The sequence below is a fragment of the Athene noctua genome, chromosome 2, assembly GCF_965140245.1.
Source record: "Athene noctua chromosome 2, bAthNoc1.hap1.1, whole genome shotgun sequence".
Taxonomy (NCBI): domain Eukaryota; kingdom Metazoa; phylum Chordata; class Aves; order Strigiformes; family Strigidae; genus Athene; species Athene noctua.
The window spans coordinates 158,302,718-158,325,957 of record NC_134038.1 but is presented as its reverse complement, the minus strand read 5'-3'; the positions used below and the strand labels follow the sequence as shown (position 1 = coordinate 158,325,957).

General features: G+C 39.3%; 2 protein-coding genes across 8 annotated transcripts in view; one reads left to right on the top strand and one right to left on the bottom strand.

Annotated features, from left to right (window-relative positions):
- CUL1 (cullin 1) overlaps window positions 1-14,058 on the top strand; it is a 54,363-nt gene extending 40,305 nt beyond the window's left edge. Inside the window, exons 10-22 of the mRNA XM_074900877.1 lie at window positions 1,609-1,716; window positions 1,821-1,927; window positions 3,090-3,138; window positions 3,738-3,869; window positions 4,403-4,520; window positions 5,462-5,538; window positions 6,302-6,433; window positions 7,826-7,918; window positions 9,201-9,248; window positions 9,342-9,424; window positions 10,921-11,026; window positions 11,744-11,857; window positions 13,435-14,058. Of these exons, the coding sequence (XP_074756978.1) occupies window positions 1,609-1,716; window positions 1,821-1,927; window positions 3,090-3,138; window positions 3,738-3,869; window positions 4,403-4,520; window positions 5,462-5,538; window positions 6,302-6,433; window positions 7,826-7,918; window positions 9,201-9,248; window positions 9,342-9,424; window positions 10,921-11,026; window positions 11,744-11,857; window positions 13,435-13,515 (1,248 nt within the window). The 3' untranslated portion in view covers window positions 13,516-14,058. The remainder of the gene's footprint in view (window positions 1-1,608; window positions 1,717-1,820; window positions 1,928-3,089; window positions 3,139-3,737; window positions 3,870-4,402; window positions 4,521-5,461; window positions 5,539-6,301; window positions 6,434-7,825; window positions 7,919-9,200; window positions 9,249-9,341; window positions 9,425-10,920; window positions 11,027-11,743; window positions 11,858-13,434) is intronic.
- Window positions 14,059-16,111: 2,053 nt separating this feature from the next.
- Window positions 16,112-23,240, bottom strand: part of EZH2 (enhancer of zeste 2 polycomb repressive complex 2 subunit) — a 38,409-nt gene continuing 31,280 nt past the window's right edge. For all 7 annotated transcript variants that reach the window (XM_074900873.1, XM_074900871.1, XM_074900874.1 and 4 more), the window contains 8 exons: window positions 21,727-21,767; window positions 20,469-20,594; window positions 19,903-20,081; window positions 18,941-19,036; window positions 18,253-18,334; window positions 17,358-17,438; window positions 17,158-17,242; window positions 16,112-16,440 (listed from right to left, as the gene is read on the bottom strand). In XM_074900873.1, coding sequence (XP_074756974.1) covers window positions 16,380-16,440; window positions 17,158-17,242; window positions 17,358-17,438; window positions 18,253-18,334; window positions 18,941-19,036; window positions 19,903-20,081; window positions 20,469-20,594; window positions 21,727-21,767 — 751 coding nt within the window. In that variant the 3' untranslated portion in view covers window positions 16,112-16,379. The remainder of the gene's footprint in view (window positions 16,441-17,157; window positions 17,243-17,357; window positions 17,439-18,252; window positions 18,335-18,940; window positions 19,037-19,902; window positions 20,082-20,468; window positions 20,595-21,726; window positions 21,768-23,240) is intronic.

Genomic DNA, 23,240 nt, shown 5'->3' with positions numbered 1-23,240 from the left:
CTCCACGATTACAAAACTCTTCCTGATCGTGACGCTTTTTCTTGTTTATTCATCTTTCCCTTTCATTCCTTTTCTTTTTCCACCCCTTTGTTCTTCATTTTCATGACAGTATCTCTGGCTGTCTTCCTCAGGAACCATCTTGCCTCTTCTTCCAGTATCCACCACGCCACTGTATCACTATTCATCATTGCCTTGTTAGCCCTCTGTCACACTTAGGTAGGACTGATTCTGCCTAAACAGATTATCAGCTGAGCAAATGCTTCTCAGTTTTTCTGTAGTCAGTGGAGAGAAGTAGTCATACCAGCTTGACTCATCTGACCTATTTTAGATTTTTATTGCAGAATGAGTTGTGCTCTAGACTTCATTAACTATATTAACAAGACTGCTCTTTAGTCAGAAGATTACTGATTTTTGTGCCTTTTGGTTTGGGGTTTTTTTGAGTCCTTGTAATCACTAGACACCTTTCTAAATGTCCTTCAAGTCTACTTGAATTTTTTGTCTGGGAGGTTCTCAGTAATCTCAGTTCTTTATCTTAAGCATGGCATTAGATCGGTGGTCCACATAGTCTGTGTCTGTCTTCAGTGGCAACAGAAAATGTTTTTCAGGATCCTGATACAACCCTGCCTGTCTCTTGCCGTTTGTTGCCAGCTTCCAAAGCTCTTACAGTAGGAATGTTATGGAGTACCTCCATGCACAGCCCTTTTTATTTAGGGATCTGTTTTTCATGAGTTTGTCTAATCTGTTCTTGAACCTGCTGATATTATCTGCTTCCGACAATCTCCTGTGACAGCAAGTTCCAGAAGTCCACTACCTTATATGTAAAGATGTTCTTTATTTTATCAGTCATCAGGTGCCCAGTAGTTATAAAATGTGGCTTTTAGTGATCTTTTCAGTCCTCCTTCTGATCTTGTAAATCTTGGTCATAGGCCCTTTCAAAAGACTTCTAGCCTTCTTAGTCTGTGGTACAGTAGCTTCCCAGTCTGCCTAGTGTTCTAGTTGCCTTTCACTGGTCCTACTCTGATGCCACTCTGTCTTTACTGACATGCAGAGATCAGTACTTGCACCTAGGACACAGTCTGTGAGCGCCATAAACTTGATGTTTATTGGCATTTGGCTGCCACTAGGTGTTGAGTGGATAATTTTTAAGAACTGTCAACAATGACTGAGGTCTCTGTACTAAGTTGTGCCTATTGGGGATACACCTGTTATGTTCTTACTCCAGAGGTTTATTTTAAGGGTTTTTTCTAGAATAGTTGCCATTTTCTGATTGTCCAGCTCTCTCAGGTCTGTTTCAAATTAAGCTTATGTCTCTGAAAATGTCCTTCTTGGGAGTGTTTGCAGTGGTTAAGTGGTTTTGTTTCCTTTTGTACTATATAATGTAGTACACTCTGCACTCTGGTTGCTGTAAATGAAAGCTTGTGCTAATGTAAATCAGTCCTGGACATAGGACCTAAACTAGTCTGGATACTATTTTACTTTCAAAATATTTCTAATACTTTGTGGACTTTCCCCACAAAAATTTGCTTAGGCCGATGAGTAGCTCCATTTCAGAGGAAGTAGAAAGCAGAAAGTCAATGGGTTGCAAAAACCAATCTCTATATTTTGCAGGATCCAAAAATGTATGTACAGACAGTGTTGGATGTCCATAAAAAGTACAATGCTTTAGTCATGTCTGCATTCAACAATGATGCTGGCTTTGTGGCTGCACTAGACAAAGTAAGTATATATAGTGGCATAAGGTGAATATAAGGTGAATGCTTTTTTTTTTTTCTATTCAGTATTTTGTCTCCCAAAATTTCACTGTCTTTTGTGATTTATAGGCTTGTGGTCGATTTATAAATAATAATGCAGTGACAAAAATGGCTCAATCGTCTAGTAAATCCCCAGAGCTACTGGCACGATACTGTGACTCTTTACTAAAGAAAAGGTACGTCTTCAGAGACAAATTATTATTTGAGGTTGGCTTTTGTTTTAAAAGGTTTTAGCGTATGAAGTTTTATATTGTGTCTTCAGAAAGAGAACTTAACATTTCAGGAAAAACTAATTATACTAAATTTTGAATACAAAAACTTCAGTAGGGCTGTTCCTAAAGATTATATGGAGTTTACTTTTATTTTTTAAAGAAGAGGGGGGAAAATAATAAAAAAATCTGTGACCTTTCTTTCCTTATGGGAAACTAAGTCCTAATTTTTTATTAAAACAGAAGGGTTTTTTGGGGGGAAGGGAGTGTCCCCCAAATTTGAGTTCTGTTACATGTTGTAAAGAAGAGACGCACGTTCCATTTTATTTTTCCATTAAAATTCTTGCTTTCCCCCTGTTGTTTTCTCTATATATTCTTCCATCTGGGCAGAAATTGAGGAGGACAAAAACTGCTTTCTAATCTCCCATGGTTCGTAATTTAATTAAGGTATTTGGCTTCAAATGATTCAGCAGCTCATACACTGAGTTGGTATCAGTTCAGTTCTTGCTGGATTGGTGTCAGTTTTGTCACTGGCAACTTTTTCTAGCTGTTTTGGGTGAGGAAAAAACCCACCACCAAACAATCCAAAACCAGAACAACTTGCTCACTCTTCCCTTCCCCATCCCCTCCTTCCTTCAGCAAAGGATTTATTTTCCCCTTTATAAATACTAGCTTTCTGCAGGGTAGATTCTGGATATGCCTGATGGACAAGCATGATATGAAAGAAAACTGTGGGACCGCCCGAGCTCTCAGCCAGTCAAGACCCGGCTCTACGAGCTGGTTTCTTTCCACTGTACTATCTAAGATAGTATTTGTCAGCAGAAAAAAGGCAGGAAAAGAGAGATCTGTTTAAGCTCATAAATCCTGAGAAGCACCAGCCTATCAGGAAGTCCTGAGCAATTCGTGGTCCAGGGCTTCAATCTGTTATTTAAAATCACATACTTCAGAATTGCTTTCATATGGAGTAGTGAAGAGAACTGTTCATTTCATTACTATTTCCTCTCTGAAGAATCTTTGATCCCAGAACTCAATCTGTGTTCCTTTATTTATGAAATTTCCATATACATCCATATGTTGTTTTAATTTGGCAGTTTTGGGACTCATTAAAAATGCACTTCTTTAATTGCAGTTCAAAGAATCCAGAAGAAGCAGAATTGGAAGATACACTCAATCAAGTGGTAAGATGTCTATAAATACATCTCTTCTGTGTAAGCTTTGACAAGTTAGTAATATTCGATTGTCATACAAGTCAGATGAGAGAAAACCTTTTATTTTTTTGTTTGATTTCATTACTTAGTATTTCAGCTCTTCAGTAACAATCTTAATTTTTGTGTGGCTTGTTGGTTATTTTTTGTTTTAATTAAAAAAAAACCCTTTGCAGCAGATTTAAAGTGGCTAAATGGGATTTACGTTTTTACTTCATTTTTATATACACGTATGTATAATTTCTACAATATATTTTTATATAATTACATATACGCACTGCATAGTTATTCATACATAAGGCTGTACATGTGGAATATACAGTTAATGTGTTTAAAATAGAATCCACATTTAAAACAAAAACATACTACCGCTACCCTGCACCCTCAAAAAAACCCCACAAACTCAAACCAAAAAACAACCACATAAAAAAAACCACCCCAAAAAAATCAACCCAAACAAAAATCCCTGGCCTTAAAAATTTAAGTGCAAATTAAGTAGCTACTGCTGTAGCTTTTTCAAGACAAATGCTGATTTTTTTTTTTTTTTAATTAAATTATCTTGGCTTTTCCAGATGGTTGTCTTCAAGTACATTGAAGATAAAGATGTGTTTCAAAAATTTTATGCCAAAATGCTGGCAAAAAGACTTGTACATCAGAACAGTGCTAGTGATGATGCTGAAGCAAGCATGATCTCTAAACTAAAAGTGAGTATTCCATGACTCTCCCATGATCTACCATCTTGCAGGTCCTCAGCCTGCCTTGGAGATCATTCATGTATGTCCTTTCATTTCAATATTTATGTACAGTAGAAAAATACACAATCTAGTTTGGTTGTTTTGGTTGCTTTTTTTTTTACCTCCATGTAGTGCATGTCTGTCCACTGGAGTTAAGATGGAGTTAAACTTAATTATTCTTACTCAGATGACTGACATGGATATAATTATCCAGGGGAATGACTGCTGAAAAGTTGCTTAATTTCATTAACTCTTGTTCATTCAGGGTCAAACAAAAGACAATCTAATACTCTTCTCATTATGTGTGTTGCTTCATTTTTAAACAAAATTTTCTTCAGTTTTTGATGACAGTTAAAGAGCATGTCTAGTTGGGATCGGTACTTTGAGTAAGGGAAATACTGAACTTTGTACATCTTAAGAAAATAGGTTCCAATGCTTTGTTATTCTCATTTTCCAATGTCAAAAGTATGTCTTGCTGACATATCTGTGCTTTTAAAATACAGCAAGCTTGTGGTTTTGAGTATACCTCCAAGCTGCAGCGGATGTTCCAAGATATTGGTGTAAGCAAGGACTTGAATGAGCAATTTAAAAAGCACCTGACCAATTCAGAACCATTAGATTGTAAGTAATACATTTACCTAAGTTACTGTTGAGTAGTTTAGCTTCCTCTTCTTTCTACAGAGCTAACTATACAAGGGAAATAATTGATTTAGACATCATACCCCCAGAATTAGAATTCGTATTATTTTGGCCAAGGTAGATAAGATTTTTAAATTAGCATTTTAGGACTGTACTTTGTCTTCTAATAGCACTTTATATCTTCTGTTATGGGTAGCCTCCTCCTGATTTTGCAGCTCATGTTTAGGTATCTAACTAAATTAAGTTGAATCCTGTCTCTTTTTTTTGATTGGAAAGATGTTTTTGTTTAAACAGTTGATTTTGAGCACAACATGGCTTAAGTTCATACTTGTGTAGAAGGAAAAAAGGGTATTGTGGTTTTAGGTTGTTAGCCCTAACACTGTTTTATAAAGAATTTTTTTTTTCATTGAAGCACATTGAAACAAGTTCTTTAAAGAATTGATAATTATTTGTTGGATTGCATTTGGAGTTGTATGTTGTCAGGCCTAGATTTCACTTAGTTTTTGTATTATTTTAGCCCCAAATGCCTTTAAAGTATGTGAAATGTTTATTCTTGCAGTTGTGTGCTGTGATGAGTTTTGGTTACACATAAAAATGAACACTTGAAATTTTTACACTTGCATGTTAAAAGAGAAGTCCATTGTGAGGATAGAAACAGGGTAATAACTTCTATGGATGAGAGGCAGTTGAGTGACTGTCACAGTAAATTTAAAACTCTCCAACTGCAACAACATCTCACGTGAATTCTTTTGGTTTATGGTCTGAATAAGAAAAAATAGGTATACTTAATGATTTTTCACCATGTTAGTCTGAGCAAAATGCAAAACCATTCCTTATTTGTGTTAGAACTGGGACTGCATGTTTGAAGGAGGGGGAGGGATCAAGGAGAATAACGCAGCTCAGCCTCTTCCCTTCTCTTCCAGTGGATTTCAGCATCCAGGTGCTGAGTTCTGGATCGTGGCCGTTCCAGCAGTCCTGCACATTTGCTCTGCCTTCTGAGGTGAGGCGCTCACACGCGGTTTGTCCCAACGTGGAATGATCACGTGAGAAATTTGTTTTACGAGGCTGGTGTCTCCTGTTTTGTTGTGTGTCAGAGAGGAATGGAAATGTCTCTGGTATTTGCCTATTTGGCTGGAGTATATTTGGAACAAGATAAGTGAGTAAGGTAGTAGGAGGAAACTGTGAAATACTTAACCTCTTTTCTCCTGTGGAAAGACCCTGGTTAATGAATCTTCAAAACATTCAACAGTAACTGAAGCAAATCTTTGTTAGTCTATTTTTCTGTGTATACTTTTATTTAAGAAAAATATTTCTCCCCGTTGCTTTGGCTTTGTCCGGTAAAATCTTTAGGTATCATAATCATTAGTTTTTTTGTTGAGTGCTTATCCAGGAGAGACAAGACAGGAATAATTAACATGAGAAATAAGTTTTAACTGCTGTTACCTGGAGGATGGAAGGTTGTTAAAAGAAATCACCTTTCTAGCCTTGCTTAATGTATCCTGTAAGGAAGAATGGAACTTCAGTACAAACTTAAATAAGCATCTTTAATGACATTTTAAAGGGGACACTTGTAACAAAGGGAAGTTTTCATCCAGTCTGAAAAATTTGAATACTTTGTATTTCTGTTTGTCATATTCAGACAACATGGCAGCTGAGGGTGATCAGAATTGATTCTCCTTTGTTGATTCCAGAGCATGTACTAGTAATGGTAAATGAAGGTAAATAGTATTCTTTATTTATCTGTTGTTGTTGTTTTTATACAGTTAGAACGGAGCTATCAGAGATTTACTGCATTTTATGCCAGTCGCCATAGTGGAAGAAAATTAACATGGTTGTATCAGCTGTCCAAAGGGGAATTGGTTACCAACTGTTTCAAAAACAGATACACGTTACAGGTAAGAATAACATCATGCCAGTAGGAACACTTGGTGATGATTGCATCCAGAGGACGGGATGCAGCTGATGGTTTAAGAGACACATGTTCACGCTCTGCTCCGCTGCTCTTGCCTTATCTGGATGACTTGCTTAGTCTCTTTACTCCTCGTTTGGAGATAATTGCTCTTCTGTACTTTAAAGGACCATTGTGCAGATAAATGTGTTTAAAATGGTGAAGTATGTAGATGTTGAAGTAGTGGAGTTCATGTGAATACCTGTGCCTGCACACAGGTCGATGGTATAGATGATATCATGAATTGAGCATTATATATTGTATTTGATTTGTATGTCAAAATACTAATTAAGAGTATGTAATGATATCTCACATCACAATTAAGTATTTTAAATCATTCAGTTCCTTATTTGGGGGAGGAGTGTGTGTACATTCATATGTATATACACACATATACGTTTAGCTACTATTTATGATGCTCCCATGCATTCATTAGCTTTATTCCTGTGGATAATACTACTGCCTTTAAATAAAGCAAAGTACAGATGCAAGACCTGATGGCTACAGATCTGTGTCTTACTGAAGCGAACATAAATGTTAGCCCTCCCCAGATGGTTGTTGGTGTTACGATTAATAGAACCTTTTATTATATGTTTGATCTATTTATTGTACTGATACTTAAGATCTATGTTTAAAAGAAAATTGACTTAGAAAAGGAAATGCATTACTTGTGGTCTAAGCAGGTGTTGAACTGGGTTGTGTGAGACCTCTTTGCGTAAGATCTCATGCTGCTTATGCTTTCCTGTCTGCTTTCTCTGAAAAAGTAGACAGAGGAGGGGAGTTCACAACAGTGAGAAGAAACAAGATAATCTCAGACTTTGAACTTGTCATCAACATATGTTAACCCTGTGGTGGTAGACGTGAATAAGCCACTGATAGCTGCCTTGGTTATAAATTTGGTTTCATTATTCTGTGGAGTTGGGAGGACTGTGAGGATGAATACAGTAATCTGTGTAGATTTTAATGAAGATAAAATGGTAGGAGTCAGGGAGTGACAAAGGAAAATAATTTATAATTATGTTAGCAAGTAGAAAGATAAGACTTTGACACCATAATAGAAGATTTGATAAAGTGTTTGATGCTACTTAAATGATCGTAATCTTGGGGTTTATGTTTAGATAATGCTGGAATGTAGAGTTCTGGTTGTATAAGTAACATCAGATTTTTCTGTATTGTGTAATGATGACCACTAGTTGGCTGTTCCCTGTTGTCCAGATACTCCAGTATATGTGTTTAACTTGTGAATTTCAGGCTGTTCAAATGCAGAAAATATGTTTGTCCATTCTCATTCTCTGATTTCCACCCTCTCCCCTTCATTCTCTCTTTTTGGATCTGTTAGGCATCCACATTCCAGATGGCCATTTTACTGCAGTACAACACAGAAGATGCCTATACTGTGCAGCAGCTGACAGACAGCACTCAAATAAAAATGGTAGTGACTTTGCACATGTTACCACACTCTTGTGAACAAACCTTTTGATCTTCAGGGCTCTTCCTGCTCTCATAAAACATCGGGATTAGACATGCTTGAAGCCACAGTCCGTTTCTGTCCTGAAGGAGCCACATGTGCTCTATCCTTGGTCAACTTACTTCCCTGGTTTACTTTCCTATAACCATAACTGCCTAGTCTTTTGATGAATCTTAGCGTGTATATCCTCCTCTTCCTGCTGAGCTCTGGTAGTAAGTTTTCAGGGGTTCACTACGTAAATTGTAATATTGAAAGACAACATTCTAGGAAATTCAGTTTTCCTGAAATGATTGATGTGTGCATCTGTTTTTCTTTACATCTCAAGGCTTATATACATCAACATAGTAAAGTCTGCAGTTTCATTGGTTCACTCTCTCTTGTGGAAAAATTTTCCTCCTTTTCTTTCTAAGTAGATTTTATGGCCCACAGTTTTATTTGGCAGCTGTGTCCTTTACTAGTAGATTTGAATTAAGTCTGTTGGGACTTCTGGAAAGTTAGACAATGCCTAGTCAGATCTTTATTTTTAGAAATGCATATCTGGAAATTTCCTGCTGCTGCTGGTTTAGAGCAAACTCAGAAGTCTTAATGGGGTTGCCGCTTACTATAGATGTTTGCTTGCAGATATATAGGCATATATATTTATTTATGTAAAGTAAATATTTGGCCCAAATTATGGATGGACCAGAATAAAGCTTTCTACAGCTGAAAATTAACTGCATTAAACCCAGATGACTTTCACTGTGGTAAAAGAGCAGCCTTGCGAGCCTGCACAGAACACTGAGGGTGGTGTAGCCACCTGGGTGACCGACCAGCGACAGTAACCAGAACAGATCCCTCATGTAAGCAAGAAAGGAAAAATATGTTCATCAGAAAGCAGAGGGTGCTCGCTTTCTGAGGTTTAAGCTTGCCATGGTATCTATATTTGCATGGTTTGGGAAAAATTTATTTCTTACGCTTATAAATCTGCTTGCAAAATAGCTCCTAAAACAGCAACTGGAAAGATCTGTTGTTTGGATCTTTTAGTCTTTCTAAAAAATTTGATGTTATTTGGCCGACCGCAAGGAGAATATGTGCTAATACCCACTTCTGTGTAGTACATTTTTACTGCTTTTTTTTTTTTTACTCATTTTGCAGTGTTCTGCACTCACTGGTTCTTAGTCTAAATATGTGAATTCTTGCTGAAGTATTTTAAGTTAGAGAAAGGTGCTGTCTGTCTGCACTGATAAAATTTTCTGTAATTTTGTAGGATATCTTGGCACAAGTTCTCCAGATACTGTTGAAATCAAAATTACTTGTAAGTACTCTTGCTTTTTTTTTATAGCTTGCTCAACATTCAGCAAAATGTATTAATGAATATTTATTTGTTTATTTTATTTATTTCTTGCAGGTTTTGGAAGACGAAAATGCCAATGTTGATGAGGTGGAGTTAAAACCAGATACATTAATAAAACTGTTTCTTGGTTATAAAAAGTAAGGAAAAACTTCACCAGCATACATCACTTGTGTATAATGGGTAGCATCCTCTCTCTCTGCTTTCAAAATTGGGTAAAACCTAATATACCTGGGATGAAAGCTCCAGGATTCAAGTGCCAATTCAAATAGAGATCCAGCACGTACCAGTTTTAAAGGAGAGGGTTGGCTGTTAGGGGGATGGGTAAGATTTCAGCTATCCAACTTGGACTTTATGTCCTTTTTGTTCCTTGATTCTTGTCTAATTTATTTCTGGTAAGAAATTGTGCTGCTTTTTACCGAGGTGCATGACTTGCATGTGCTCAGCAAAATACATTATATTTTATAAGGTTACAGTAGCGTGCAGTGAGAAGCAAAGGTCAAAGTCTTAAATGTTCATCCACTAGAGATAACATGAGAAGATCAGCAGGCTCATTTTCGAACTTCAGAGTGTACAGTGATTTGAGAACTTAATAAACATGATTTTCAGTAGTTTTTATTACCTACTTTAACCAGTGTTGATTTCAACGTCCATGTATTTTAAGCTGTTCGCAGTACTGTGGTGACCTTTTACCATGCTTACCAGAGCATAGATGTAAACACACATAAATTCGGTGAGGAGTTCAGTACTTCCTGATGATAATATCTCAAGTGAAAGAAACATTTTTAAACCTTTCCTTGTACCTCACCTTTTATCTACTTTCTTCCCTCCTTGACCAATAATTAAAGGTTTGAGAATTCATGGTCAGTGACGTTAATGCAGTGATGGAAACAGCTCAGTGTTGCTGCACGGTGCGCCTCGGTGGTTCCCAATTTATGATGCACAAGACTATGCCAAATAAATATCAGATCCCCTCTCCAATGCAGCGTTTCCAGTGCAGCTAACAGGCTGAGCACTGCCCAGTGCTCGGTGGTGCCCTGGTGTTGAGGCTTCTTTGCCACTTGTGACACAGCACTTCCTCTTGAGAGCGGTCATGCCTGGCAGTGGGCTCACCCAAGCACAACCGTGGGCACGAGGCAGCGTGTGTAAGAAAGGCAGAATTCAGTTTTACAGAACAAATGGATTTCTCCACATTATGGTCAGAGTCCAATCTGTAAGGTGATTCTGTTTCCACTGACTTTCTTTGCCCAGTTCACTGACTGGAAGCTTCTTACTAAACATAAAAATATTTCAAATATAGTGTAATTGTACAAAGATGATTTGACCTAACAGATCACTAGGTTGGATTCAGTAAGTCATGAGATACACAAACGACCACCAAAAAGGTATTTTGTCTTTTTGGTTGGTTGCAATTTTTTTGTCTGTTTGGCATTTGTTGTTTTTGTTTGGGGGTTTTTTTAAACTTCAGTTAGATCATCTAAAACTTTCAGAAGTGCCAAAGTTCCCTTTTATTGTAAAGTAATTGTGGTAGCGTGGATTTTACTTTGGAGTTGGGTTTTGTTTGGGGGTTTTGGGGTGCGAATGGTTGGTTTGGTTTTTAAACAAGCTAATTGTTTTATTCCTTTTTTCTTTACAGCAAAAAATTAAGAGTAAACATCAATGTGCCAATGAAGACTGAACAAAAGCAGGAACAAGAAACTACACACAAAAATATAGAGGAGGATAGGAAACTACTGATTCAGGTGACTTGTTTTGCAGAATGTTGCCATGCTATGAACTTAGAATTCCAGCTTTGTAATCCTTTAGTGGGGTTTTCTTAAGTTCTATGAAAAGACAGCGTGCCCTTGCAGTGCACTGTGGTGGAGCTAAAAATGTATTTACAGTGCTCTTAAAGGTGATGGGAGTCTGTAATAGAAAATGTAGAAAGGCAGGATAGGACCCTTCTTCACGTTTGTTCTAACGTCATGTTGATGAGCGTTCGGGTGCCATGGGTGCACACGCACACCAGACCTCTGTCCTGGGTGAAAACTAGTAATATCTAAGTAGTATGGACTTGGGGTGTTTTTCTATCATTTGGAATCCGCTTGAGAAGCACAGGGGCAGGAGAAGGAAATACAAATATACTACTAATTGTGTCACAGTAGGGTTAAATATCTAAAGAATCTAAAGGCTTTCTGTTACACAAGGAGCTTCATGTTGCTCTTAGTGACTGACCATAAGCAGAGTAGTTCTTAAAATTCTTGTCAAAACCACTTCTGATGACTGCACGCTACGTAGAATCTGAGTCCTTAAAGCCGGCATGAGTAGCTGATGCTTGTAGGCAAGCTTCTCCCCAGCTGGTGCTCAAGTTTGCAGTGGTGATGCTTCTGCGCTAGCAGATGTGGTCTGCTGGGGAAGTAACATGGCTTTATCCAGAAGGAGTTTGCTCCTAAGCTCACTTTTCTGCCTTTGCTGTGCAGGCTGCTATTGTGAGAATCATGAAAATGAGGAAGGTTTTAAAACACCAGCAACTGCTTGGAGAAGTGCTAACACAGCTGTCCTCGAGATTCAAGCCACGAGTTCCAGTAATTAAGGTATGTGAGAACCACGTTTCTGAACCTGTTTTCCAGGAGGTGAGGAGGATATATATAGACAAAACGCACACTTCTGAACTAAAAAGGGAAGCTAAGGAGATGGGATGGGTAAGGACAGATTTTAGGAGTTGGAAATGAGTAGGAAATATTTTAACCAGAAGTATTCATAGAACCAGAATGGTTTGGGTTGGAAGGGACCTCAAAGACCATCTAGTTCCAACCCCTAAGCCACAGGCAGGGACACCTTCCACTAGCCCAGGTTGCCCAAAGCCCCGTCCAACCTGGTCTTGAACCCTGCCAGGGAGGGGGCAGCCACAGCTGCTCTGGGCAACCTGTGCCAGGGCCTCACCACCCTCACACTAAAACACTTCCTTATATTTAATCTAAACCTCCCCTCCCTCAGCTTCCACTCACTACCCCTCGTCCTGTCATTACAGTCCCTTGTAAAAAGTCCCTCCCCAGCCTTCTTGTAGGCGCCCTTCAGGTACTGGGAGGCCGCTCTAAGGTCTCCCCGGAGCCTTCTCTTCTCCAGGCTGAACACCCCCAACTCTCTCAGCCTGTCCTCACAGGGGAGGTGCTCCAGCTCTCTGATTATCTTGGTAGCCCTCCTCTGGACTCGTTCTAACAGTTCTATATTCTTCTTGTATTGGAGGCTCCAGAGCTGGACACAACACTCCAGGTGGGGTCTCACAAGGGCAGAGTAGAGGGGCAGAATCCCCTTCCTCAACTTACAGGTCACACTTCTTTTGATGCAGCCCAGAATCTGGTTGGCTTTTTGGGCTGCAAACACACACTGTTGGCTCATGTTGATCTCATCATCCACCAACACGCCCAAGCCCTTCTCCCCAGGGATAATCCACTTATTACCCAAAAATATTGTATTTCTCATACTGTAATATGCATGTTTTGTATTGTTGGCAGTGGTAAAATAGCTTGATTGCATCTTTCCACACTAGTGCTGGCTTACAGCAGCCTCTGCTCCAGGCTTACCTCTTGTTCCTGCTCTCCCTGTTGCGGGAGCACCACTGCTTGTGGGCCGGCTCAGCAGAACAGCTTCCTGACCTCTTCTAGAATAAAAACATTGGGGATGGGGGCAGTGTATTTAATTATTTGTTCAGTGGCCTCACCAGTGGTTTTTATATCCACACCCAAGGGCATAGAACAGGCAGTGGAGAGTGGTTGCATAAACCAGTGCACCCGCTCAAGACGCAAAGTAGGCAGCTAGTTGCTGCAACTGCTGCCTTTAGTAACATTACAGTAAGTGCTCTGCATCTTCGTTTAACTCTTGAACTGCTGTCTTACTGTGAAAGCTGCTCAGCAGACTGAGGATCAGTTGATCTCCCTGTCACTACCCTGGACTTGGCACCCAGTAAACGTAGTTCAGTGTGGCGGATTGGTGAAGTCTGTTTGGGTGGGGTCAGAAACAGGCGAGTGAATTGCCGTGGTTTGTGCCCTTTGCCTGCTCCCACTCTGTACTTGGCCTGAAACTCAGCGGCCAAAGTGGTTCAGAGTTCATAGCAACCATGTAGGGGGCTCTTCCGCCGGCGTCCCACCGCTTGGGTTTGTTTCTCCCACAGAAATGCATCGACATTCTGATTGAGAAGGAGTACTTGGAACGCGTGGATGGCGAGAAGGACACCTACAGTTACTTGGCTTAACATTTTTATTAGCAATTACTTGACTGTGTGACACTCGGCAAATAGGTATGTGATGGAAAGAATGAAAGCAACAGAACTTCATAGCAGCCACCCTGCTGCCATTTGGACCTCCCTTTTTAATAACTGAGACCAGGACTCCCATCAGCCAGTCTCAGATTTACATCAGAACTGCTCAGGATTGATACATTTCAAGTATGTAAATATGGACACCAATGCCATTTAACCTAATTTAAGAACAGAAAGGAATCAAACCCTTCTCCTTTAAGGGTTGCATGCTACTGCATTTAAATCAATACATTGGCTATATGATAAACAGCTGCCGTGACCGGCAGCACTTATAAATGTTGGCAGCACTTTGAGAGCGAGTCTGAATGGACCCATGTGTAATCTGCTATGAAAAACCATTTGTATAGTGTGTTTCATTTTCTAATGTGTGATAAATAAAAAAAAAAATTAAAAGATTTCTGTACAAGTTGCATTTGGCTTTATTGTTTTAAGTTTCATGACTTATCTTTCTAAATGTAAATAAAAGGTATAATGGTTATGAAAGCTATAGAAATTTGTTTTACTTTTCCTCCTCCCTGTTTTCTGGTGATTTAAGCACTTTTTGTTCTCTGTGGAAATTAATTGTAATCTATTATGAAATGTGCCTGTTACTACTTTTTTAAGAGGAAATGTCTATGCTTTGGAAAGAAAAAGTTGTGACAATTTCACAGATACGTGGAATAGGAAATACTTGGAATACATGTGGCAATACTCGGTCATCTGAAATTGGAGCTGGTTTTAATATTGTTCAGTTTGCCATAAATTGCATCACACTGCCTAGATGCTGCCCTGAATAAATAAGGTTTTAGGCTGCCCATTTCTTTGGCCAGAACAGGAAATTGTGTTCCTAAAGATTAATTCCCATTAAATGCAACCTGTGATGGGAGTTAAAATATCTTTGAGTGTTACTACACGTACATTGATTGACCAGGCTTCATTTCATTCTTTTCAGAGTTTTGTGTTCATTATATACATGTGAAATGAGTATTAGCTTTCCAGATCTTTCAAGCAAAATGCTGCTGTCCTCCCAGGTGTCAGTTTTGGTAACTTATATCTCCTATTCTGATGGTGAAAAGAACCAAACTTCTGCAGCCAAACCCTTTTCCCCCCTTAGAATTTGTGATTTCTTCAGGGTTTGTTCTGGCATGAAGAAAAGGGAGCCAGGTTTTGTGTTAATACTGATTTTTCTCTGAGGGAAATTAATTTTTCATGGTTACATTTGAGCTCTGACCTAAAAAAATGTCTGGGTTTTAGAAAAATAAAAATGGAGCAGTATTAGATGTGATCCAAAGTTGTTTGCAAAATGGGGGAATAGTCTCATCCCCACTTGAGATTTTACATGCTTGCTATTCTTATTCTAAAAGAACTGCACTATCTGCACTAAAGCATGGGTAAGAGAAGCATTGTTCAATTTTCAAATTGCTTTTTGAAATTTAGAAGGATGCAGTGTGTGGCACTTAAGATGCGTTTTGTTTCTGTAAACCTTTCTTGCAGAAAGTTCAGTGCTAGTAGATTTTTTTTTTTTGTAGCAGGATGTAAGAGTGGTGTGGTGACAGAGGAGCAGGCTCAGCGTTCATATGTGGAAGGCCAGAAATAACCTGCTCTGAGCTGCCTCAAAGCCTAGCCTTAACCCAGCGCTGGTTTAAGTGGCATTGCTTTGTACACTTTGTCTGCTGTCTCTTGCAGAGCTCTATTTTTAAAACCCAGCTGCTGTCACTCTAGCCAAGAGTCATGTTCTACCTAAGCAGGGAGAAAATAAGTTTTGACTTTTGGACTTTTTTTTTTCTCCTAAGATGAGGGGTGTGAATTCTCAGTTCCTACTCAGGAACTGGCAGCTGACCACTGTACTTGAGTTGTGCTGAACAGCAAGTTGGAGCCTCCTCAGTGTGGAAGTACCATTATTGACAGGATTTCTTGAAACCAGTTTTGCAGGAGTGTGTGCCTGGCTGTTTTGATGAGAGTTCTTCTGAGCAGGAGGATGCAGAGTTCACACTCAGCAATTCAGAAATAAATGTGAGAGCCCTGTACAAGATGCAGACAACCAGCTGCAATCTAAACCCTTTTGGATAAAAATATATAAAGTTATAGTAACTGTACTGCTAAACAAAAGGGTGATTGCTTACAGATAAGCAAGATGAGGAAGAGAAAGGTATGTGGAATTACTGTTGCCTCTGTTATTCAGTTACTTGCATTTGTCTCAAATCACAGCTATTCTGGGTTTTTTGGGGACATACACACCCCCCCTTCCCATCAAATGAATCATGTTAGGATTAAGGACTAAGGAGACTTAACCAAAGTAGAGAAATAATTAAAATTAAGGTTACAAACTCCTACAGCTAAACTGAAGCGATCTTCAGAGAATGCAAGAAAACTGCTGAAAATTTTACTTAGGTGCTATATACTGAAGTTTCAGTCTCCTACGCTGTTTACATCTTCACTTAATCTTAAATGGGACCTGAAGTAACAGGGGTGCCTTTGCTCAAGTTGAAAGCAAGTGTTCACATCGCTTCCTCAAGGCCGACACAAAATTCCCACTCAGTTCCAGTAAAAATGAAGAAGTTCAAGTATCCTTTATTCAAGGTTGAAAAATGTACCACACCACATTATTGCAAAAGTTCATCGGTACAAAACACTTTGCAGCTGGTGAGAAGGCAATAAAAAGTTGGGTTTTTTTAATTTGTTACTATAAATTACTGTTACAGTACTTTGCAAATACAGAATTTCAAATTGCATCATTTTTATTTTTCTAAAATTGCCCACAGTACTAGAAATTCCTGAAGATAAGGCAGCTGTTTGTTTAAAAGAAGAGGTAGCTGGTGTCAAGGGATTTCCATTTCTCTTTCAATGCCCACATACTTAAGGGCATCAGCTTGGCTATATCTGAAATTTAAAAAGAATACAAAATTAAAACCCAGTAACACTGAACATTTCAGCTGTGTTGTTCTGACACAACAGCACAGCATCAGCTCCTGGAATACTCTTGTACTCTAGATTTTCCATAGTTTCCTCACCTGCTGGGGCCTTTATTCCTTGTGTGTGAATTTGCAGATGCAGAACAATGCTGACCACTCAAGAAACCACCTCTAGAGGGGTTTGACCAAGAGGAAACAAAATACTGGAACTCCAGACTTTTTTGCCTCGAATCTTGGGATGCTAGAGATCCTCTTAGCTAGTGGAAAGCAACTGCATTTCTCAGGGCTGACTTACACAGTGGACAGCTTCATTTACTTCAAGTGAGGTGATTTTAGAAAGTCTGAACACAATTTTGGTGAGCACTTCTCTGTACTAACGCAAGAATTGATGGGAAAGACAACCCCTGCGGGTACCTAGGAAACCCTACCAGATTCATGGGCAGGTCTGTCCCCTTTTGTCACTAAACTCTTCTCTGTACAAGGTGCTGTTCCAAGTTCACAAGGCTCTTAACCAGCCACTTTGCTCAAGTCAGTCTTACTGTGGTATCTGGCTTAAAAAGAAACACAAGCTCAGCTGCCAAGAGCGGAGGGTGCAAGGAGGCAGGTGCAGTAATTAACTAGGAGCTGGGCAGAAATACTGAAGGCTAATCTGCTCTGATAGGAAGAAATTACAAAATCCACCAACCTGTAGTCAAAGAACAGTTCTTCACCAGTCTGAATGGCTCTTTTAGCAAATATTCCTATTCTGTGATCACCATTAACCATCATAACTGTTTAAAAGAAATTTAAACTTGTGTTAACACAAATACTGGTAAAATACATATTCTAAATAAGTATCCCACAGCATTTAATAAGTTGCTAAAAGCAAATCAATTTAAAACTTACCTTTTGCATAGCAGTTGGGATTTACTGAATGGTTCGCAAATCTAATTTTGTTGCCCTTGCGTGTTGCGTCAACCACAAAATCTAAGAGGGGGAAACAACAACAAAACCCACAAGTAATGGATAGGTCACCCTCAAACCCATTTTTGTGTTTATTACCTAGTGTGCTTGGATTTTGGCAGCTGGAGAAGATAACTGCTCAGCTTCCCACACGGAAGAGCTGGCGCATCATCCTGTGATAGCTTTATTGTTCTGCAGGATGCAAACCAGTCCTGCTGCCCCACACCGTGCTTTCTGTTTATCTCCCCCACAGTGGCCCTGCCTTAGTTTCTTATTTGAAAAGCTTCTCTACCTTTATTCCACAAGCTCCATAAATATGTTAAGTCAACACTGACAATAAAGCAGCTTTTTTCCCTGCTTTCAAATATTTTCTTGACACAGTGCAGTCTGTATTTTTCTCCTCAAGTGGCAGCAGCCACATACCATGTACGTCTGTGTGGCTTTTCCCCCCAGCCAGTACACAAAATTACCATCATCACTTACTGCTAATTTAAGTCACAGTAAAATTATTTCAGAGAATACCTAGCAAGCCTTTTAAATTCTTTAGGCTACTTAATGCTTGCACATAATTTTACTCTATGAAATTTCACTTAACTCATCTTGTACAGTTGGCTTGTGTAATAGGCTCTACCAGGACCATCCAGTTGACTATCATTTGGAGGGGAAAAAGGAAGAAAAGCACTAGCTATCAATATTAGGAATCCACACATTGCTAGGAAAAGATGTGCAGAAGAAAAAATTTCTCAGTGTTATCTGCTGCCTGCAAAAGAGCGGGGCTGAACAACATGGTGAGCGTATTTTATGTATGCTGCAAGGGTTATGACTAGCACATACATACCATTATTCAAGTTAAACAGAAAGCTGCACATGTATTTGTCGTATACTTTTCCTCTTCTGTCTGCCTCATCCTGAGAAATAATCTGAAAGAGATAGTATTTGTAAAACAGACCACCTCTTCCCTTCTGTAACCGTAACAGCTTAAGGTCAAAACCCCAGACATTCTGAAAGAGAACCTGGGTTTTTTTATTCTCTGGGCCTGAAGATATTCCCAAACAAAGTACTGTACTGTTTTCAGCAAGCTTTCTGTGCTTTTCGAACGACCATGCTTTGCACTTTGCATAAGTAAGTGCTTTCAGAGCAGAAGGAAAGCAAGAATTGCTTCTCACCTCAAAATCAAGACCACATACCTGATTCAGGGGTTTATTACTACAGTGAAAGTGCCTACTGAAGTTTAGGACCATACTAAATGATTTTAGACACAATTCCCAGCATGTCTGAACTGGAACTGCATCTAAGATAAAAATGCCATTCCATCCTCATTCTCACAAGAACCTCTGTCAATTTTTGTGTGGTATTTCAACCATCTAGCTCCTGGCTTTGGCCCCTCTGACAGCAGTAGCCGTATACTTAGTCAATCACATCTCTGTCTAAACATGATACCAAGCTAGAAGACAATCTCTTGGTCCCTAGCCAACACACAACTTCACCAGTTAGGCTCATACATAACCAGTGTTCTCCATTCTTACCTCACCACAGTATTCAGATATGAATTCATTCTTCTGTACAGGATCTTTGATGAAAATTCCCCAGCCTGCCACATCTGAAGGTGCCAATAGCAAGTGCTGTGCGTGGGGAGGGGGAAAAAAGAAAGGAAAAAAAAAAGTTTAGGCATGCATGGCTTGGATCTGGTTTTTTGGTTTGGCTTTTTGGTTGGTTGGTTTGTTTTTAATGGTATCACTTAATGAAATGGATGCTGGGACTCCAGGAGAGAAGACAAACATGGATTCTTCTAATTATCAAAAGCATGCTAAAATTAAAGCTCATGGATCAGATGTTTTACATGAAAGAAAAAACAGGTGAAGTGCTGGAAAACCAAGAAAAATTTTAGTTGAAGCTTGAAATGAGGGTGTTACATAAAAACATACACTTTAAGGCCTTCAAACTAGAAGGGTCTGCAGACAGGACCCCGCTACTGATTAGCTCAGTATTTGACTGAACTAGTTTGTGAGAACATGTTGCAGAGCAGACATAAACCTTGGTTCATTTATTTATCTATCTAAGAGATCAGAATGAGCTTTTGAGAGCAGACCATATACGAGTTTGTGTGTCAGAATCAACAACTGAAGAAAGAAATAGCCTAATGTCTGAGCCAAACTTCCTTATGCTGATCTAGGGGGAGACTGACATGCTACCACTTTAAAACAACAACCTATTTACAAATTACAAGCGAAGCCTGGTTGGGGAGAAGGAGATACTCTGCTGCAGCGTTACACAGAAAATACTAATTGATATGTGACAAAGTGTACACACAGCTCAACAGCAGCACATAAGCAAGCTAAGGTGACAGCTACCACCCTTTTTTTTGTTTTGTTTTGTTTTCCTGTCTGACGGCATAAAGGCAAAGAAATTCCATTCCCTGGTATGAAAATATAATAATGACTGAAACCCAAGGCAATGTAGGCATGTAGCTGTGTAACTATCGACATACTTTTTTGGATCCTCTCTGAATGCTGCAGTTCTTGCAAGAAACATTTTTGCTGTCCCAGTGGTCGGCTGCTCCACATGTTAAACAGAGGTCAGGGTCGCATTCGCGTACAGCTAGGTAACATGGACACTGCTTAGTGTTGCATTGTGCTTTACAGCGACATCCAGGAAACCTGTTTTGGCCTGAAAAGGAATAAATAGAAAACAAAAAGAGCAGGTATGAAAAAAAGAAGACATTGTAAAATTTCAGATTATAGCATGTCAGAAAAGAAAAAAGAAAAAAAACATAGCCATTGACATCTGTGTAAGACATTCAGAGGTACTGTAAGTTCTTTCCTTCCCTGTTTTTTACTGTAGTCTTCCTCAATTGTAAGTCTGAAGACTCTGACTTTATTCAATGGCTACTTAAGAGGGCCAAATTAAACTGAATGTGTGCTCCCTTCTCACACCATTTGACACAATTTGCTGCTCCTGCAAACTCAACCTGCGGTAGGGACAGACTGCTAGTACACAGTTAGATACTAGGACAGTGAAAGGAATTTGTATATAGCTTTTAAGTGTTTTACTTACATTCTGAGCTGCACTGACAAAACTTCTCACAGAAGTTTTGAGCAATTACACATGGGCATGAGCTATCGCAAGGCTGACGTGGATGATCACATGGCTGATAGTTGTAAACATGATTCGATGACCCATCTGAATAAAAATAGCAACATTTTGTAAAGTTGAAAGGTGCAAACAAACAGTTCCCATCACTCTTTAAAACAGAAATTCCCTTTTAGTCATTTAACTAAGAAAACCCAGAAAATGAACAAAAACCCCCCAAACCTATGATGAGTGGGGTTAAAAAAACCCAAAAGACACCAAATCAGAACTGTAAGGTTAAGTCAGGTGTTTGACACCATTAGTTGCCTGCTTCCTAGTGCACTTCAGTCTTCCCATTACTCAGCTGCTTCAAATATTCGGAGCTAAAAACTGTTTACTGTGGAAAACTGAAAACCAAAACTATAATGGTATAATCTCCTGTGTGAACATGTTCTGGAGTAGCACTGATATTATTCAGCAAAGTAAATTTGCTCAAATACTCCCAAGTAATTTTACTCTGGAGCAACAGTCAACTTTCAAACAGAAAGGCTGCCAAAATCACACTCAGTCATTATACCATTGTGCTTTGCAAGTCAATTTTCCAATACAGACAACACTAACATCTTACAGGCAAGGAGGGACTATCAGGGACAAGTCTAGAGCTTTACCTACAGAGCAGCTAGGAGAATTTGGTGCTATATAAATTCTATTTGCTGTTAATACTCCTGAGCTTGTGTAGGGTTTGCATGTATTTGTAAATATGCTCAAGTTAGCAATCAGCAAGTAAAAAGGAGATACACACAAATTGATCAGTTATGTTGCTAGAAGTCCCAGTGACTCTCAAGAAATTTTCAGATAACTATTTCTAAAATCAGCTGTTTAAAAAAAAAAAAAAAAAGCTGCTTTTTACCACAGCTCCTATTGTTAATACCATTTTTATCTGTACTTCAATGAGGCCATACTGGAAAGACTGTAAATTCAGCCTCTTTCCCTTTTTTTTTTTTAATTATACAGAGCTCTTCCAGTTATGTAAACCAAACAGTACCTTTTGCCCCTACGATATTAGTAATGAGAGCTTATTTTTTTTCTTTTTATTCCCTCTATAATCTCTAGCTCCCCATGGAAGGTATATAATGGCCTAACATTAAAAAAAGAAACCCCAAACCCAAAAAAAAACAAAATCAAAAAAGCAATAGTAGGATCTTAAAAGTTCAGGACATAAATTGAATGGAAAGATGCTAACCCTTTTTCAGCTGTATCTTTCTGCAATGAGCAGCCCACAACCTGCAAAAACACAAAACAAACACAAGATGGTTGACAGGAACTCCTCCTGCAGTGGGCTGGGAAAGGTAGCTGCATCTTGCACCCACACTTGATTTAAAATGGGAATGTTTGTGGTAACATGAACATCTGCTAACTGCGCACCAGTCGCAAGCGGTTGCAGCAGAACCACCCTGTCCCAGTCTCTCGGAGCTGACCGTCAGTGCTCTGCAGGCTGCTCCCTCCCCCTCCCTGCCCAGGACTGTACAGACGGAGCAGCCCCCACCCAGCCCAGGCTACAGAGATGCTTAAATTCGGATGGCCTTGAAGGAAAAACCTGCAAAGAGGAGGCTGCTGGAGCTGCAGAAGCAGCAGGAGGAAGGATACGGAATCGTAGATGTGGAGGGACATGTCTAAACCAGGGAGCAAAGTTCTACCAGCGGTTTGCTCCACAGGTCGTGCCCCCCCCACCACACCGATAGACTCCTAGATCACAGCCAGGTATCGCCCTTCGTCTGTCGAGCTCCGAGTATATGACACCAGGAGATCACATCTGTCTGGCACAGCCACGCCGAGGCAAGCCCAGTATTTCTTCTGGTTGGACAGACTTTTCCTCAGCTTGTTCTGACTGGTGGCACTGTGCTAAGCCTTTCTCCTTTTACTTTAAACTCTGTACGCCTTTCTCTTACATCCTTAGAGTTTTCCTTCACTGTCCTCTTCCTCCATTAGCTTAGCTAAGCACCCCCTTTGCAAGAACTGGTGATTGTTACTGGAGGAAGCGGTGGTTTAAGAGTAACTTTCTCACTATAAAATTCTTGCAAGCTACAGTTACACCTTTTATTTTGTACCCATTTCAGATTGCAAGCTCTTTGGGCAGGAAATGTCTACTATTCCATAAATAGCTGTGTCAGGCACAATCTAGCAAAAACACCTGCCTAGAACTTCGGTATCAAAAGAAAAACCAGACTTAAATTCCAGTAGCCTTAAAATTAAAGGAGAGATCAATGGTTTTAGTCTCTCTTCAATTCTATGCATCTCGGTTAGCACTTGAATTTCAGCAAACAAACAGAGTAAAAAAATTTAGATTAAGGATTTTCTATAGCAACATTAAGAGAATATGGGAGAAGCCTCTTTCCCTGCCCAAATAATACACTGCTAGCTGCACCTAGCAACCTCACTTTCTCTTCAGATTTACTTAGAAGTCCAAAATACTCATGAACACGTTACTAAAAAATCCCCAGCACAGAACACTCAGAAAGCCTTTCAGCGAGTGCAACACTCAGAGGTTTGCAGTCTGAAAAAATATCTCCTGCTATACTTAAATACGTATTTATATATATAAGTACTTTTATATATATACATATATAAATATATACACACACACTAAACTACTTAAATAAGACTTTTTAGCCCCTACTTCTTTCATAAAAGCATTATATCAATTTCTGCTTTAACCTAATATTGTGCTGGCCCCCTCCACCCCACACAACAGCTTTA